Source organism: Atractosteus spatula, chromosome 12 (genome assembly GCF_055471065.1).
Source record: "Atractosteus spatula isolate fAtrSpa1 chromosome 12, fAtrSpa1.hap1, whole genome shotgun sequence".
Lineage (NCBI taxonomy): Eukaryota > Metazoa > Chordata > Actinopteri > Semionotiformes > Lepisosteidae > Atractosteus > Atractosteus spatula.
Genome location: NC_142717.1, coordinates 40,691,336 through 40,710,621, shown reverse-complemented (window position 1 = coordinate 40,710,621; position 19,286 = coordinate 40,691,336). Strand labels below are relative to the sequence as shown.

The window sequence follows — 19,286 nt, the reverse complement described above, 5'->3', positions numbered from 1 at the left end:
TTAAGATGCAGTCAGCTTCCACATCATTTTGATCCTGGTATACATCACAAGCCAAGTTGTTCCTTACTGTAGATGTCCTCGAAAAAGGGATATTTTAACCTTCACTTTTTTTCCTGTTTTTCTAGTGCTTTCCATTTTTGATTGTTTTCATGAACATGAGGTTTACACAAATGAAACCCCTAAAACTTGCAAAGGAACAAGTAATAGGTTTATTCCATGCTGAAAAAAAGAAGAAAAAACACAAAACGTTTCAGCCGTGGAGCCTTCAGCCCTCACACCTGAAGAAGGCTCCATTGTGTTTTCTTTCTTCTTTTTTTCAGCATGGAATAAACCTATTACTTGTTCCTTTGCAGCCTACGCATGCTGACGCAGCTACCCACCTGAACCCCTAAAACTTGCTGCTTCCATGATGTTTTATGTTGTTATCTGGATCTGGTGTGAAATGGGTTGCTATAATAGTGCTACTATACTGATAGAAACACTGCACTGTAGTCTGCGCTCAATTTGTTTAATGCAATAAAATAACAATGTGAATTGAATATGTACTGTTAACGTGGGATCTCGATGTGACTGCTGGTACTGGTTTCCTGTACGTGTTTGCAGCACTACATATTGTTTTGTTCAGTTGTTCAGTAAGATCTGGACAGCTGAGGCATTAACTGGTCAGACCAAACCTGTTTATTGTCCCAGAACTAGCTAATGCTGCAGTCACTGATGTTTCTCAGAGCGCCAACTTGGCTCTATTGTGCAATTTTAATCTTTCTGCTCTGCTTTTTAAGCTTTAGTTAATCTTATTTGAAAAATTCTGGGCCCTGGAATTAAACTGGATTTTTTGGATCTGCGTTTTAAATCCCATGGAATCTGACTGAAGCCCACAAACTCATTATAACTAGCAAACTAAATTTCATCTTGCCTTATGCTTTAACTTGGAGAACTGGATTTCTCATTTTTAATGGGACTGTGCAAGTGAAGTAGAGTTTACATCCATATTTTAAGGATAGCAATATATACTTTTTGTCTGTAGATGTGTTTCTGAAATCAATGTACAAGTCAACAGGCATGAAAAAGCAGTCTTGAAGATTCAACCTCAGATCTCATGCTCTTGAGATTGTTTCCGAGAAGTGCAAATTGAGTTTGGGATCTTTGGGGATGTAACTTTTGGGAACACAATTGACTTTTTTGACTGTAATTATTTGTGGAATGTGGGATGTTTGTTGATGCAGGAAAGCATAGCCTGCTGTTTGTTTAGGAACTGAGTTTCTTATTTTAAAAAAGTAAAAAATCTTAAAAAAAAAACAAGCAGACAGATGTCTGAGATTCAATAAACAGTACAACGTAATTGTCTAAACAATGGATAGCATCTCAGAATAGTGAGTGTATTCCTCATTCTCTCACAATCTTGACTCAACTGTAAACTTGCACAAGGCAGACAAATGACAACCTTGTGACCAGAATCCCCAGGGAGCTGTCAGGCAGTCATATGATTTTAAATTCATATTTGTTCTACTGTAATTTGGTTAGCTCAATGCTAGATTGAATAAAGAACAAAATGTTCCATTTTGTTTGTCCGGTTATTAACCATGTTCATGACCATATAACAGCCTCCAAAATTGTTAATTTTGCAAAAATCCAAAAAATGTAATATTAAAACATAACAGGTATATTTTCCTTTGCTATACAGACTTGTTAAGCACCATTTTAAATGTCTTATACTGTACATCAGTAATATACTGTACTACATTTCTGTAGTTCTTACTTCAATCCAAGTAATTTGCAATAAAAAGTTGCTTTAAGATGCTTTAAATTAATGCCTGTGAACTGTTTAGGCACTGGTGCTAGTGCTCTGTCTCTGCAGCAGTTGTTTCCTTTTAAACTAAAGTTGAAAACCTTGTCGTATTTGAAACAAAATTGTTTGGTGGGGTGAAAATATAGGGTGGTGTTTAGAGTATTCTAGAAAATGCAATAGAATGTAGTAGTATTTGTCCGGTACATTTGGGCTATTGTGTATTGCAGAAGCAATGGACGATACTGCAGAAGTCACATTGTGAATTAACTCCTGTTTCTCGGTCTTCTTTTCAAAGGACTGTTTTAAAGAATCATGACCTTAGATCAAGACAGGAGTTAACTGCTCACCTCACTAATCAGTGGCCTTCACCGGGTGCTCTGGATACAAAAGCTGTTGCCCTGGATACTCTGGCGTACAGGAAGCACACCAGGCAGTGGAAGGAGTATGTGTTCCAGGACTCTGTGTATGAATTCTGTGGGTCAGCTGTAGTGGGCTACTTGTGAAAACCTACTGTATACAGCTACGGCACTTACAACCATAGTGGATACTTACACAAGAAACACCATTGCTTACAACAGAAAAGCAGCCCTCTCTTAATCACTGTGATGGATTATTGTAGATTGCTCTTGAAAATTCCCCTTGTACTGTTTGAGACACAAATTGACAACCATATGGGTAGTGGAAGTATAAAAATTTGGAGCACTGCATTTTCCTCTAATGGTAATGGTGTGATTTCTGTTTATTTGAAAGCTAGATAAATCTGATCTGTTTTTTTGGTATAGTAGCAAAGAAAGAAGCAAAAGAAGAAAACAAAGGGTGAATTCAGATGATTTTCTTTTGTTGTGTTTTAAATCTCTAATTAAATGGAAAGAACCACTTATTGTCCAAAGTCAAGAAGCATGTAAGTTCAAGTTAACCATAGCCATAGTGACCAGTCTGTTGCAGAATGATTAATGTAATCCTCAAAGCTTACAATGATTGTAAAACCAAGAAAATTTGTCAATATAATGAATACATATAATGTGTTTTTTTGTACAGTTCTCTAAGAAGAGATGAAACATGGTTTTATTTGTGTCCTAGTTTAATTGCCTGTTTCTAAGCAGTAGAATGTGTAGAGTTGTACTGACTTTTATTCAGGAGTAAAGATGGTGTTAATATCCCAGTCCCTTCTTATTTTTATTCATGAACTGGGACCTGTTGTGCCCCACAGTTCTGTTGTTGTACAGCTCAGTATTTTAAAATGTGTCACATTGTGAATAACAGTTTTTGAGGCCTTTTCTCTTTTTGTTTTAGTTTTGATATTAATTTCTAGAGCTGATTATGGGAAAACTATTCAAATGCCATTTTCACATGTTTTCTAGGGTCATTCGTGGCATTGTCATTTTAATAAATAGAACCCGAAGTGAATCTGCATTGAAAAGCACCCAGCAGCGGGATTGTAGCTTGCCAGTTCAGCGTCAGATTATCTTTCGTTTTAATAAATCTGACTGCATTCATGAGGGACGAGGAACGCTCTCCCCTGCTATGCAACCTTTACTCAAATGTTTGAAGCACAATGCATGTGGCATGATGAAAATGAGCAGAGCGGCATTTACCAAGCTCTTTAGCCGTCCCTTTAAACCGAGATGCAATTTTCAGTTGGCTTTCCATGGACTGTGAAAAACCACGGTGAACTTTGTTCATTTTCCTCTTAAATGTGTGATTTTTTTTCTTCAGATGTTGAAAATGATTTGTGCTCCAGTGTTCCATTATTGCTTGAATGCCTGGGCTTGACAAAAACATGAGTCATTTGCACATGCCTCCTTTTCTCAATAATATTGCTTTAATATTATTTAAAATGAAAGATTAGGACAGAGGCAGTAGCTCTGACTGAACTTTTTATGCACAATATTTTGTTTGCTTTTGATGTACAATTTCATGTATATTTTTAACTTCATTGTATATTTTTAACTTCATGTATTCTTCATATACTGTAGTAGAGCCTCTAATATTCTGATTAAAAATCCTCAGATCATCCCAGCTGTCTGAAAAACAGGCACCTGGAGTTCTCATCTCCGAAAAACACTCTTCTTTTGTGTTGTCAGTCAGAAAGCATCCAGTAGTGCAAAATGGCTCACTAAAGGGCCTTAAAACATTGCTTTTTGGGTGTTTGAGGAGGAAAAAACACATAGAGATATTAAATAAATAGTTAATGTAGGTTGGAGACTATTGAAAGTTTTGTCTGAACGGGAAGTCTTACCTTAAAGGGTCTTGACTTTTCAAATATTTTGGATAATATTAAAGGGTTGTGATACTTGTTACTTGGCTGTATCTACAGATTTGGAATAGTTATTAACTAACCTTTATTTTTAGAGTATTGTAAATATTAAATGCTAGAAAATACATTGATTATGGGATGATGAAGGTGCCCATGCTTATGACTGAGACAACTTGAGTATATTTACTTAAGTTGTAGATATCTTTATTTTAATAACATTAGCACCTTTCACTGGTAAGTAATGGATCTGAATGCGTTGAGTTGCTCTCGTTATAAATTTTACAAAAACACTCCTTTACTCCAGTTTGGATTGCAGGGGTTATAGCAGTTAACAGCTTGAATTCCTGCCACATTTCAAGATTTAAAGATTTCTGAAAAGAAGATGATCTTCACGCGGCCTCTTTCTTTCAGTTCTGACAGAAAGAGCTTCCGAAGTCTGGAGCAGCTTTCAGCCGAAATCAGCCTGTCCCAGACCTCCCTGGACCCTGCTCATATACAGGACCTGGATAGCAAGCAGGATGAGTCCCACTCGCAAAGTGAAGGTACGGTGTGGATAGTACTGTGGGTGGTGCTGGTTGCAGTGACAAAAGAAGACTAAAACATATCTCTGGTTTTCATGACGGTTAAGTGAGACATTGAGATACCACTCTAGATGCCCATTTTGTCTCCAGAAATAGATCAAATTGGATGTAGAACAAACATTTCAATATACTGTAGCAGCGTTCAGCTAGGAGAGCTAGACCCAAACACATTAAGGAACTACAGACATAGCTGTGTACTCCACAGTGTCTACAGAGAAGTTCTGACACAAGAGCTCCTCACTGGGCTTTCAAAGCTCCCCAGCAGGGGGCAGAGCCCCGAGGGAAAGTCTGGGTCCCTCACTGGTTTCAATCAATCAATCAGTCAAGGTTTCTTCATCAGTGCACGAACAGTAGAGCATACAGTGGTGTTGTCGGCAATGAAATGCGTTGTCCACGAGCTCGTTAAGAGGGATTGAGATACTGGTGGTTTGTGGCCACTTTCCCTTCCAGGGCAGGGACAGCAGCTTGCAGGTCGAGGATCAGCCTCTCCAGCCCCAGCTGGGGAAGAGGTGACCACAGCAGGTGCCATCAGTCCCTCATCACAAAGCTGCTTATTGCCAGGAAGGGGTGCAGCAGCCCAGACCCTATCCTGGTTGCAGGGCCGGAATTCACTGTGGACGGGATAGCAGTCCATCACAGAACACCCAGTGACAGTTTAGAGGCATCAGTCAGTCTGACCAGGGTGTCTCTGGAACGTGGGAAAAAACACAACCCCTGGAGGTAGCCTGTACTGTGGGGAACATCGCAAACTCCGCCCAGAAGGCACTCAAATCCGCAATCCAGTCCAGGATCCAGCATGAGAGAGTGGTGCTAAACACAGTGCCACTGCACTGGCCTGTTGATTTTACTGTACCGCAGTGATCCGAAGTCTTTTTTTTTATCTCATTCTGAAAGGATCCCGTGGAATCGGCCTTCATCACACGACTTGCCAGCTCTCCCACTCTGTTCCTTGCGTCCAAATGTGTCATTTGAGATGTTCCCAGAAGAGCAGGAAAGTAACCCTGGGACTGTCCTTTTGTTTTCTTAGGTAAGGAAGACACCCCATCCTTACTGGGGTTGTGTGGGTCTTTAACATCTGTGGCCAGTTACAAGTCTCTCGCCAGCCTCAAGTCAAGTGAATGCCTTGCGAGTCCCATCACAGAGATGACCAGCCCAGGTTTCACCCCCTCGTGAGCGTGCGTCCTCTTCAGTTAGAGACCCAGAGGGTCCCCGCTGTGCCATTGCATTGCTGCATCCTTCCAAGGCCTCTACAGTAAGAAAAGCTATGGAGAGACTTGACTTTTTGTTTCTAGACCATTTTTTAAACCAAGATCGCCGTGTTCTTGGCCACCCTTATTGCACCTTTGACTGGCATTCTCCCGGCTGTAAGGGTTATCAGCTTTTGATTTTGTAGGACGTTTTCTTTCACAAAGCATAGAACCTTTATCAAGGGGAGGCATCAGAATAAAAGGCAAAGATCACTCCCTGGAGCCTGGCTTTCTGTACTGTCGATGGATTAAGACAAAATACAGCTTAAAAGTTTGATACCTAGGAAAAAGGACAGAAAAAGCATTCACAGTGAAATATTTTATGAAATTCCCCTTGATGGTATTACATTTATTCATGGAGATGGTAACATGGAAAGTGATATTGATCGTTTGCTTTTTTTTTACAATATTATAATATTTATAAAGGGCATAGGAGATTTACAATTTTAAAGTATAGACTACAAGCAGGCAGGCAAAAGGAAAAGTCTCATACATTGATCTGATGTCAAAGTAAGAAATATTACATTGCATTCGTTTTATTTTTCTTGGCAAGACCCTCAAAAGCTGGAACATGATAGTTTCTGAATTTAACCCTTAGCAGGTTCAGATACTGTTCTGTGCAGCCAGTGGTAGTGATCACATAGTCCTTTCTGTGCCTTTACGTCTTCAGCTTTCACAGCGGTGAAAAGCAGCCAAAAAATGTTTGAGCCACATGGTGCATCAATTGAATGTATTTGTTTACAAATAATATTGGCTGCTTTTAATTTAAAGAGCTCCCTGCCCTTGAAGAGAGAGGCCTTTCACACACATGTAAAGAAGGGGAACAAGCCCCTGTTTTGTCATTTTGATGTTTAGGAATTTCTAAATTTACTGCTAAATATTCCTATTTCCTATGGGACGTATCAAAAGAGTCACAGATTCCTCCTATACTCATCGAATCTCCATTTCCAAAATATATCTTTCATATAAAAATTCTCTGTTGCATTAGTGTCTGAGAAATTAAGCACTTTATTTCACCATATTGCAACACTCCAAAAAAATGATTTTATTATTTAAAAAGCTCAAGAACATTTTTTGGGGAATTTCTGTAAGATGCTGCTTGTAAGCTCTCATGCACCCTGGGAAATCAATTCCTCTATTATTCAGAGACTGATGAAATCCTGAAATAGTTTTGCATGAAATACTGTGTTGAGCTAAAAATGCAAGATGAGATTTCAAGTATTGATTTATTTTAGATTACTATTGCAAAATGTCAGTGAGATGCACTGTATTCTTTAAAAAAGTCCCTGAAGTATACGTTAAAGGGGTTGATTTAAAAGAGTCAAATGAGATCTCCTGATCTTTGATGCTTGTGCTGCTTCACAGTTGTTGCTGTTACAATTCTGCCTGAAAATAGGATTCACCCCAATGGAAATTAGGAAAATGTTGCTTCTGCTTTAGGTTAATTCTTACTTGTTGTATTATTTTTATAGTACATGTTAATGTTGTGGTGTTGATCTCAAAACTGCCCAGATCTTGTGTTATGAAAATCACAGCAGGTGTTAGAGGAGCTACAATGTGATGTAAACTGGTGGTGTTTGGCTTTGTACTAGCTACTTATGTGTTTATTTTCTGGGTTCAGTACACCGAGGAGGAACACAGCAGGTTAGAAATACTTTTCCCCCCCTTCATTCTTCCTTTTTTGCTGCAGGTGCAGAGTTCAATTTGTTGAGCATGTTCACATTTTCATTTTCTTTGGCTTTCTTTTCTTCTGGGGTTTAAATGTATTGTTCAAATATGATATTAGAAACATTTATAAAAGGGTTATAAAATCGTAGTAAATTTATGTTTTTATTTATTCTATTTCCTTTTATTTTACAATCATTTTTTTTAATGTGGAGTAGTAATTGTCTGTTGTTCCTTATAGTACAGTATGTTGTACAATTATTTTTAAAGCAATGCAAGTTATTGAACTGATAAATGTACCCTCCCTTCTTGGTAGGTTACATATACAGTAAGATTAGTACATTTTACATTGCTGACATCTAGTTCCCTGTGTCCTTGGTGAAAAGACCAAATGAATTTTAAGCCTGCAGAAGGCTGATAAACTCAACTACAAATGATTAAGATTCTAGACAGCTGCTCTGTCAATCTCATTAAAAGCTGTTACAACAGTCGTAAATCAGGAAACTCTTTTGAACTGTAGACAGTTGCATTTGGTTTGATTAGATTTAGGTTTGTTCAGATTTAACCACAGAATTGATTTAAGTCCAGTGAACCACTGTACACACTATATGTACACATTTTGTTAGAATTTTGGGCAGCTGAAAAACCATAAGCTGGTTCAAAACAGTACCTATCATAAGAATAGAAAGGGATAAGAAAAGGGCTGTTGTCTGAAGTGTTAATGAAGCCATCTCCTTTCTTCTCTTTCCTGTTTCATGGTACGACACATACATGATGCTTATCATGTGCAGTTGTGAGGTGCTGGAGATGAAGTGAAAAGCACATGGCATTCAGCTTTGTAATGATCAGTGTTGGGGAAGAGTACTCTGAAAAAGTTACATGTATTACTCTTCCAAGTTACTGGTGTAATTATTAGATTAAAAAGATTAAGTAATTAAATTAATAAGGCATCAGGCAAAGTTGTATGCCTTTACATAGTAATTGTACACACAGTATATAGATCACTAACATATGATGTTTTGAAATTATTTCCCCCCCCAACTACAAAGTAATCCCTTTCAAAACTAACTTGTTTCCGGAATAGATTACTTTTAAAAGACCCCCCACAATACTAATGATAGACCTTTTTAAATGAAAATCATCCAATATTTTTGGTCACGTCAACCTGACTTTGGAGTGGCCAAACATGTCTTTTTTCCCCATCTCGGCTCGCAGCTATGAACCCCGTGCCCGCACACGGGGGAGAATGAGGAAGTGGAGGCAGACTCCTCTGCCCTGAGCACCTTCAAGCTGCTGGACTCAGGCAGGAGGTTCAGTGCCAATTGGAGGTGAGGCTTGTCCCTCGCCACCTGTGCGACAATCTTGCCAGTACCCATGAGTACCCATCCTGCCCTCACTGGTGCTCAGTCAATTGTGCGCTGTCACTTGGGGAATCCATTTCACAGCTGTTTACTGACATGACCTAGGCTCAAGCCTATAACCTTAGAACACAACCAGGACACGGGCATGCATCTGTATTGAGCCACTAGGGAGATCAGTAATAACAGCATGTGCTAGTTGAGAAAGTAAATATCCATGAACAAAAACATTTTGTGTATCTGGGCCATACGCTCATTCATTTTTTCTTTTCCAGATGCATAACGTAAGGTGAGCTCTGGGAATGTAGTCTTGGAAGCAAGTAATACTCAACAAAGGCACAGCTTTGGTGAAGCAGATGAATGCCTGTATTCCTTCTGCTGTAATCTTCTGCCTTTAGGCTCCTGTCCTCTCATGAGACAAAAAAATACATATGCTTTACAGTTAATAAGACATGTATTTTGGACTTTCTTTTAACTTGAATTATGATAAAATAACTAGAACAGACCTTTAACCACGAATTAATCCACACTCAATGTCAAATACCACCTTGCACCTTTTCTCCAGACTTTTTATCTACACAATCGATTGTAGCTTGCAGACAAGACTAAAATGTCAATAGAAAACATGCAAAAACCTGTACGTTTACAATAATTGTACATACAGTATGGTATATATTTATTAAGAATTATTAGGTCAATAAACAATTAAGCATGACTAGTTTTGGTTTTTGCTTTCTGGACATTTGGGTCAATTGCTTTTAATGTTATTGGCAGCTGTGAAAGGGAGAGACTGCTGACTAAGGGGTTACCATGCCCTGCCAGACTGAAGCCTTAACGTTTGTGTAATATTTCATATTACACAGAGACAAGGCAGTCCTTCTTCTTGGACTGGGCTTAACTGGAATTAAGTAATGGATGTCTTGGCTTTTGTCATCTTCACTGTGAGCAAAACAAGCACCTGAGACACTTAAAATACCTGATTCCTTTCAAACAGGATGGTTATCAATGGTGACAGAATGTGTGTTGTCTATAACCTGATTTTAAACAGTATTTTATTTCATTGGTCTTGACCCTGTGTGTGTGGGCACATACTTGTTATCTGGTCTAAGATCACATTTCTTTTTTGTTTCTGTATAATGCTAAATTTTTCCTTGGAAACATTGGTTGTCCTTCTTTTTGCAACTTGTGGTCTCTGTACGGTATGTTGAATTGTTTGTAGTCTCAGTATGACACGTTGTGGATTACTCTCTCATCTCAGGACGCCCCTCTCACAATTCCCAGAGCTCTGCGTTCTGTCACCAACATCCTTGATGTCAAATTCTGTGTTGTCTGTATGCACAATAAACAAAGTTTTTTTTCTATCTGATGCTTAGCTCTGGGCTGTCATTATTCAATCTGATCCCAAGTTCTGGGTTGGCGTTATTTGGACTCGGGTCAGGCTTCAGGCCAAGACACTGTCATCAATTAGCATCACAGGGTGGAAGCGAAGCCCAGCTGCTACAATTAAATGTAAGTACAGTCACCACCATTATTATTGCTTACATCAAAGCATGTAATGACTTTGTCAATAGCTTCATATGTACAAAATTATATGGCTAGTTTGGTGGTGGTGTCATGTAGGGGACTCTACAGGTTGTGTTCAAGTCCCTGCTGTAGACACTGCTGTTGTACCCTTGATTGAGGTACTTAACCCCGATTGCTCCAGTCCTGCTTTACCTTTTTTCATTAGGAAGCTACATAGTGTCTGGCAGTGTTCATATTGCACAAAATAAGAATTCTCTACTCGGATGAAACCACAATTTGCTCTCCTGAAATCTCTTCCATCGGAAGAGGAGTTAATTCCTAAAAATTCTGCCTTTTACTTTGGTGTACTGTAGCTAAGTTCAGGGATCTTTGCACCTGGTCCTAGAGAGCCAGTGTCTATGGATTTTACAAGTTTCGTTAAACTACTAAGACATAAAGGCCCGGGGAGCAATGGTTAAATTGGTCCCATTAAGCAAAACAATGAAGATGATTTATGTTGTCAAGTTGAAAAAGAAAACCTGCAGATAGACATAAAACTAATTTTGCTGATTCATTGTTGTTGACTTAGAATAAAGTTCTAAGTGATATTTCCTCCGATAATGTGTATATTTACCTTCTTGTGAAACTGTGGGCTCAAACATATCTAGGTCATGCAGTTCCCTTCCCAAATAGAATGCACACCAAAAGCAGTCCTTACAAATTAAAAAAACTGCACCGGTGCATATGGTACATACTTTGTCACTGCATATGTAATGTCATGTATAACATGAGCCCCATTAATCACAGCAGCCTACTAGATGACAACTCTCCAGATGTAGTACTTGTGGACTATATAGAACTCTGATTTTCATTGCAGTTCAGCTCCTCTATACCAAAGTCTGCTGATAGCTTAAGTGAAATAATTGAACTGTATTCTCAGGTTCTTTGATAAGTGATAAGAATAAGGCACCAATATTGCCTTTAAGCTAACCAAACCACCCCTAGACAGTACTATTCTCATCTAGAAAGTGGAAGTACTACTCATAGGTATTAACTGATGGACCAACAATCACATTTTCCTTAAAATTATTTTTATTTGAAATGTCTGTATTGTGATCTTACTCACAGATCACATTAATACACCTTTCAAAATGTGTGGCAGAGTTATGCAACATGAAAAGTGAATACACTACATGATGAAGAAAGACAATATAAATCCACTGCTTTTTACAATTTTAAAACAAAGTTTGGCACACATTTATACAAGCTAAATAAAGGATTGACAGTTTTAACTTTTATTGAAAAGGCAATAAAGTGCTTTAAAGGGTGATCCTCTTTGAAAGTATAAAACAAAATTAAAAATCTTTGAAAGGAGGACATATTCAGCACCTGAGAAAGAAACAGCCAATACCTAGTACCTATGCCAGAATATATGGCAGCATTAACAAAGTGAGATACATTGTGATTGTGATTACTTTTTATAGCTGTAATGTGCTTGAATTGCAAGGACTTATCATTATTGCACAGATGGCCAAATTTGTGAGAAACATCTGCTTATTCATATCAAGAGTGGGGGTTAATATGCTATAGTTGTGCTTCCCTTTGCCTTATGTTTTAGACGTCCACTATTTTGGTGTGCAAGATGAGGTATTGCCCATCCAATACAAGCATAAACGCCAGACTCGGGCTATCTCTAGTTTGCCACATTTGGATAGTCATGGAACCCAAGGAGTAAGTGACTAACCCCAGCAGAAGAGTCCTAGCATTCAATTCAAATACTTTATTCATCCCCAATGCGGCATTTTAGGCTTGGCATGCTTGCCATTTTGGAATTTGGTATAGAGCCTGAGCCAGGAAACATACAATCCCACTGTCCTGGACTGCTGGTTTTGTCATTTTTACAAAGCAAGGCTTTTTATGCTTTGCTTAAGGGAAAGGAAAGAATAACAGTGCACAAACTCTACTCCCATTTTTCCCAGAGGTGTGTATGGTTCTGAATCAAACAGGATTTCAATGTGCATTTTACTTCTCTATGGGTTTTGTACAGAATGCTGAAAATTTGTCTCCTCCAATCTGCAACAGATGCACTCACATTTTGTCCAGCACACTCATATCACTACTGCTGTTTTATAGTACCAGATTCCCTCAACTATGGCTTGAAAACCTACATGAGACATCCTGAATATACAGTACTCCAAACAAATAGCAGGGAACCTAATCTGCAGTCTATTTTCTGAATAATATTCCACTTTTAAAAAATATATAAATATTTAAGCTTGCGAACACCTGATCCTGCGTTATTTAAATTAGAAAATAAATCATCCACATAGAAATATTTTTTCTTTCAGCTGTCATTAAAAAAATATTTTATTGGGAAACAAGATTAAATTAACACTGAAAATGCAATTTAAACTATTTTAGAGGTTAGTTTTGCTCAATGGACGATCAATGATAATTAAACGCAATCAGAATATTACACTATTTTCGATCAGTGAGCAACATTTGATGCAATATAGTTTGTTTTGGTTATGAATGAAATATTTCTACCTCATCTTACTTATCCAGATGTATTGCCTGTGTACACATTTAACATCTAGGTTTTTCTAAATTGAATTCTACGGGCCTTGAAGACATCCTGAAAGCCCAGAAATTATTTTACCTCAAACCACCAATCCATACTTTGAAAAAACTGCATAATTACGTTAATGTTTTGAACAGGCAATATCTACGTCCAAACCTGCAAATGCTCAGTCTCATTCTGCAATTCAGAATCTGAAAACCAGATATGCACTTTATGGAACTGTGATGGGAAAATATATACAGTACTGGAGTAAGGCTGTTTGCTCAGGGCCCATTCTGAAGTGCCACCATCTGTCTCTCTCGATTCCGCCTGTGGAAGAAAGCCTTCCCGAACTCATAAGTGCTGATCATTATAGCACAAGCTGGGGCCACTTTGATCAACCGGGGAAGGAATCCTGCATCATTTGAGAGACACAGCAGAATGCATACATTAGTTAACTATTAACAACATATAATACAACAGTATTAACTAGGTTTTCTTTGTAAATTCAAGTTCAAATTCACAAGTTCAGCTGCCAGCTAGGATTATCACTGTGCACGTATTCTGTTCTTGCTCGGCCTTCAGATTGTTTGGCATCAGTAATGGTTTGCCACCTAGTGGTGGCTGTGAGGTGTTGCATGAAATCTGTTGATGGGAGAAACGGCTAAAGACCATCGAAAGACCGATCTAAATGGCTATTTTATTACAATAGTTCAGGTGGGTAGCTGCGTCAGCATGCGTAGGCTGCAAAGGAACAAGTAACAGGTTTATTCCATGCTGAAAAAAAGAAGAAGAAAACAACGTTTCAGCTGTGGAGCCTTCTTCAGGTGTCAACACACCTGAACCACACCTGAAGAAGGCTCCACGGCCGAAACGTTGTGTTTTCTTTCTTCTCTTTTCAGCAGGGAATAAACCTATTACTTGTTATTTGATTACAATGCTTTGAGAAAGTGTAAGAGATTAAATGTGATGATTTTAATGGCTGCACCTTTTTTTTTTGTAGAAGAGCCCAGCTGAAGACATGTTCACGACATTACAGTTTACAGAAATCTAACCCAAAGATTAAAGACGAGAAATAACGCAGAACACTAAATCAGGGGTACCTGCGAATAATCCTCTAACACCATTTTCAGCCACAATCCTTCTCATCACGTGCATGGTGGAGGACGAGGCCCGCGGAGATACTAGAAAATAAACATGCAGTCTGTGAGAAAAGGTCACTCATCACTCTGTCAGAACCAAATATTCCTCTGCACATTTAATAGCATGCCGCTACTGTTTTACTACAATTACAAAAAGAAGATTAAGGAACGATTCAGAAACAAATCTGTTTATCAGTTAATACTTACAGTTCAAAGCCTCAAGCTCCCCAAGTTCAATTTGTCTCCGTGTCTTTACCACATCGAACGGTAAAGTTATTATTGAAGCAATCTGGAGAAGCGAGGAAAAAAAAACAAACTTTAAAGGCTTTTATTATATTGTAACTGGCCATTCTGGTTACTGCAAACCAGTATTTATCTAAAATTTGAGATCTGTTTCATAGACACGACCACAAGACTGCACACATTTCTGAGTTACATCCAAGAGTGCTGCGGAGTAATGAGAGCTCAGTTTGTCTCTTTCGCCAATCAGCTCGGAGGGATTGTGCTTTCAGCCCTTTACACCAATAAATAACCCAGGTGAAAAAAAAAATTGAATCACATATTGTCTGTACACAGCCACCTACGCAATGCAGGTAACAGGAAAAACTGGCTCTGACATAAATGTAATTTTAATATTACTTTTCACATCAAATAATTGTACTTGCTTGTCTCATGCTGGGAAAAAAAAAAACATTGTCCAGTAGATGAAATTGTGGTTCAGTCATTTCTATTGCAGAGAAGTGTTGTCCTCCAAGAATTAGACTGGTTCAACAGTAATTTGGGGTGACAAAATCATGCAGTGGTTTTCCTCATTAGAGCTACACGTCTGAGATTCTGCGTAAACATCTTTCACACCCCAGACACCAATATAAGCTACTATATGGTTGATTGGTTTAGCCAAACTAAGGAAATTCAAAGCAATGAGCTGTCTACTTACAGACCCAGACACTGCTCCTGAGGTGAAAGTGATCATGAATGTTGGTTCTCTGGCATCATTCCTCTGACAGAGCCACTTCTTTCCAAGCTCATAGTTATACCAGTACATTGCTGTGTGGACAGTAAAAACAGCTAAATGCACTCACAGCCACGAATTGTGGACATAAATATATTCATGCAATAATAGTCCCAAACCAAAGATTTCAGTCACTTTTAGATTAAAAATATATCAGTTTCCATAAAGATAACGTCTTTTACATTATCCCCTCGTATCCCCTTGCTTATCTGTAAAGTGGTAAGCAGGTGGAGATTTGCCTCCACACTAATAGGAAAAGGGGCCTGTGCACACAAAACAAACAAACATTTTTATCTTCGTCAGACCATCCCATCGACTTTCATTTTCTGTCTAAAACTCCTCTGAAATGAAACGTGACAGGGCTCCCCCATTAATCCCACTGGGATCATTTTATTTTCAGGAGTCATTCTCTGTCAACGTTCCTTGTTTTTGGATTAATTCCGGTTTCTCTCATTTTTTGGTGTTTTGATATGATTTAAGTTTACGGACCAGCTAAAACAACTCAAAAACTCAGAAATATAAAATGTTACAAGTATAAGAAATCCTACCCATATGTTTTCACACCCATTCAATGTGTGGAAGCAATGTACCATCCACTAACATCCCAGATGAAATGAGAAATGAGAGTACAGCTATAGGGCCCCGATTCCTGGAGTCAACTGTACTGTAGGTGTTTATTCTCCTGGGGGTGTTATTAGACAGCCTGTTTGCTGACCTACCTGAGAAAGGCACATCTCTGAGTAGAGTGGGGCCCAAGCCCCTCCACAGAGACAGCCAGCCATCAGCTGCCACGGATGTCCGGATAAAGGCGTTCAGCTCCCGATACGACAGCTTCTGGGACTGCATCTTTGTCCGTATTAGCTCCAGCGGACTGATCACAGTGACAGACCCCACTAACAAAAAAAAGACATTTCGGTCAATAACTCACCATTTTACTACAAATCAGCAAGAACTGGGTTAGAAACATCCAATCAGATCTAAACACTCCTAATCATAAAGCCACCCATCTCTGGAACAGTCCCTAGTCTGCTATATGTAAAAAAAGCATTTTAACAGTGCACTCATTAATGCAAGAGAGGAAAAGGAAGCTCAGTGAATGCTGTCTTATACTCCTAGTAGTCAGAGACATCTCTTACCAACACAATCACAATTCTCTAGTTTTATTTTTAGATTAATAACTGGCCTTCTGCTTTGTTGGTGTCTTTCACAAAGAGAATTTGAAGCCGCTCTGCTTCTAATCTTAGGAAAGGGGGAAGAAATTCAGTATGAGGACAGAAAAGGAAGGAAAAAATGTTTTCTTATGTCAAAGAGTCAATTTATTTTAAAAGAGTCATTTATTTTTAATTGATAACATTTATACTTTTATACCCCTTTGATTAAATCACCTGATAACCACCTTAAAGAAGATCTGAAGGTACTGATGCTGCTTTTTAATGAAACACCTCACCTCTAGCCAAAGCCCCTGCCAGCAGTGGTGCTTTATTAGAATTGCTGCCCATCCTGTACTTCAGAATAGCACAGAGCTGGTCATAGCAAGTGAAATATATAACAGTAGCAGGTACAGCCATAACTCTGGAAAAAAAACAGAAACATTGCAGTTGGACAAGGACAGCAAACACCAGAGGGCACTAACTGGTCCAGACACACAAGCCTTAATACATGCAAATTGATGTTACAGTGTGCCAATACAGCGCCCTCTGGTGTGAATGGGAATATGCTCAGATTTTTATGAGATACTTTATTGATCACGTGACAAAAATTGCAGCGCAACAGCAGCTTAACACAGTCAACGCAGCACAGTGTAACGAATGATACAATAATAATACAATACATACAATCCAATCAGTACAATCAGTGAGAAGTGCACTAAGAAGAGTTACTCACAGTCCAGAACATACAAAGAACAAACCAGAACAGTATACAAAAGTTGTATTGCACATTATAAATATAAATATATTGCACAAGTCCCTGGCATACATTGCACAAAAACGGTTGTAAATGGGAAAGCCAGATGCAGCAGAGAGTTTACTGTTTAGTCCAAAAACAGGTCAATGTTTAGATTTATATTTTTCTGAGGTTTTTTGAGGTTTTCCTGACTATACGTAAGGTACTGAATAGTCTTACTCCACAATACCGTACATTAAGGGTGTATCAAATCCATATAATTTAACACTAACGTTTGAGATATTCTAAGTATAGCACAAGTTTTTTTATTAGCCATTATAAATACAAAATACACCAACTATCTGCATCCACATGCATACACTTGTACTATTTCAGACTTACAGCGTTGGTGGAAGCCCACTCCATAATGACTTTATTCCTTCTTTTTGAATGATTTTAATAAATGCATCCTAAAATAAAATAAAAATTCCTGTGTCAAAACATGACAGTTTTAAAATAGAAAGTACACAGAACACTGAACATCAGAGCTGCCTTAAGAAACACTTTCATTTTGAGCCAAATGTTTTGGATTTTGTTCCATCTTAGCTCTCCGTAACTTAGCTTAGGCTATAACATTTGCCATTTATTTACTTGTTACCTTTCAATTATTGGAACAATTAAGGTTTATTCCATGCTGAAAAGAGAAGAAAAGAAACACAACCTTTTCGGCACCCGAAGAAGGCTCCACAGCCGAAACGTTGTGTTTCTTTTCTTCTCTTTTCAGCACGGAATAAACCTTTTACTGGTTCCTTTGCAGCCTATGCATGCTGACGCAGCCACCTACTTGAACTACTATCATTTAATTATTAGTTGGCTCAATTAAGACCATTCTCAACAGTTCTGAAACAGTTGGTTAATTTAAACTGAAGTGCAAATACTAAGAAAAGAGACTACCTCGTATTGATTTAGAAGAAGACTAAATGTATAGAAAGCATTAAGGGAGTTACAGGTACTGAAAACAGAAGCAGTGCAAAGCACAACAGTGTGAATTCTCATTAAGACGATGGGGATTTCGCTCAATAAGTGTAACACCTTACACAAACACGACGGGAAGCGAGACACGTTCAGATTACCAAAGTGCCTGTGAAACGTCCAGGGGCCTTGTACCAGGCTTTGGAGTTCCCATTTTCACACACACAAATGTGGTCCATAAGGCCATTGCAATACACAAAACATTTTCCTAGGAAAGGAACAAAATAGAATTAGAATTACCTTTCAAAATATAATGAATTTTGTTTTTAAAAGCTAACAAATTACCTTTCCAAAAGGGACTTTTTTGTGCCTGAAGCCTAATTTTCACCACATCCAGGGGTGTAACTAGAACGAAAAATGAAATAAATAACAGTTAGAAAGACTCAGAAGGAAATCAAACTAAGCTTTTACAGCTTGCTGTACTTAGTTCGCCAGCTGTCTGTTGATGTCTAGTTTTACGATAAGCACTTAATGTGTAAGACAGGATTTAATACATATATCACATTCTGTATTTTCTGATGTGCCAAAAATGCTTCTAATGTTTTTTGGCTATCAACATTAACCAAGCTAATGTTTGGCACAGTTTGTTTTTTCTGGCTTAGCTATAATAAACCCACATTGGTTTGAGCATATTCATGCCAGACTCCGACAAAACAATAATTAGGAAGTCTATTACTCATTTTCTCTTAGCACATAATGAAAGAGTTTCTTACCAAACAGTGAAGTAAGCAGCGCTCCTGAGGAGGAAGCTATCATTTGCTGGACAGGTGTGATGTCATTGAGCAGAGACACTGTCCCCTGGTCACTCATCTTCTTGTCCTTAATCAGGAATACAACGACAATCCTCAAAAGACAAGCAAACTGCGAGCTGGCATACACCTGTACTGCTTTTTCCGTCGGACGTGATGTTTCTGAGTGCAGTACGTTCAACTTACCTTGCTAACTCTTCAAAGGCAAGAAAATAAAACTGACGCTGTGAAACTGTACAGCTGTGCTCTTTTCCTGGCTGTTTTCTTCATATCAGTTAAATGTTGAGATCGACACTGTACCACATCTGAATTATTCATCGTTAGCGTAAAGGCAACGAAACCATTAATTAAATGAGATTAAAGACACTTAGGTAAACTAACTCTTAGGGTTTCAATACAACATGCCCCATCAGGATTCTCTCCAAGGCTCTGACCTATGTATTACATATGCTGTTCTCACAGCACACATGCTTGGATCACATGACCTATGCCGATGAGTCTATTCTCACA

At 38.4% G+C, this 19,286-nt stretch overlaps 2 protein-coding genes across 2 annotated transcripts in view; one reads left to right on the top strand and one right to left on the bottom strand.

Moving 5' to 3' along the window:
* The window catches only part of rundc3b (RUN domain containing 3b), a 43,671-nt gene extending 33,414 nt beyond the window's left edge, over window positions 1-10,257 (top strand). Inside the window, exons 9-11 of the mRNA XM_088929714.1 lie at window positions 2,082-2,228; window positions 4,455-4,585; window positions 5,652-10,257. Of these exons, the coding sequence (XP_088785840.1) occupies window positions 2,082-2,228; window positions 4,455-4,585; window positions 5,652-5,797 (424 nt within the window). The 3' untranslated portion in view covers window positions 5,798-10,257. The remainder of the gene's footprint in view (window positions 1-2,081; window positions 2,229-4,454; window positions 4,586-5,651) is intronic.
* A 1,214-nt stretch (window positions 10,258-11,471) lies between these two features.
* Window positions 11,472-19,276, bottom strand: slc25a40 (solute carrier family 25 member 40). Its single transcript, XM_088929132.1, has 11 exons — window positions 18,963-19,276; window positions 18,741-18,846; window positions 18,313-18,372; window positions 18,129-18,235; window positions 17,398-17,465; window positions 16,559-16,683; window positions 15,831-16,004; window positions 15,037-15,146; window positions 14,307-14,388; window positions 14,061-14,141; window positions 11,472-13,372 (listed from the first exon to the last, which is right to left on the bottom strand). The coding sequence occupies exons 2-11, from the start codon at window positions 18,835-18,837 to the stop codon at window positions 13,242-13,244; spliced, it is 1,035 nt and encodes a 344-aa protein (XP_088785258.1). The 5' UTR covers window positions 18,838-18,846; window positions 18,963-19,276; the 3' UTR covers window positions 11,472-13,241.
* Between the last annotated feature and the right edge of the window lie 10 nt (window positions 19,277-19,286).

Coding starts and splice junctions, on each gene's coding strand:
- slc25a40 (XM_088929132.1), bottom strand. CDS start 18,837: ATGAGTGACCAGGGGACAGTGTCTCTGCTCAATGACATCACACCTGTC. Junction 16,684..17,397: donor AGTGGGCTTCCACCAACGCT/GTAAGTCTGAAA, acceptor TTTTTTTTCCAG/AGTTATGGCTGTACCTGCTA. Junction 14,389..15,036: donor CAGGAGCAGTGTCTGGGTCT/GTAAGTAGACAG, acceptor TCGCTTCTCCAG/ATTGCTTCAATAATAACTTT.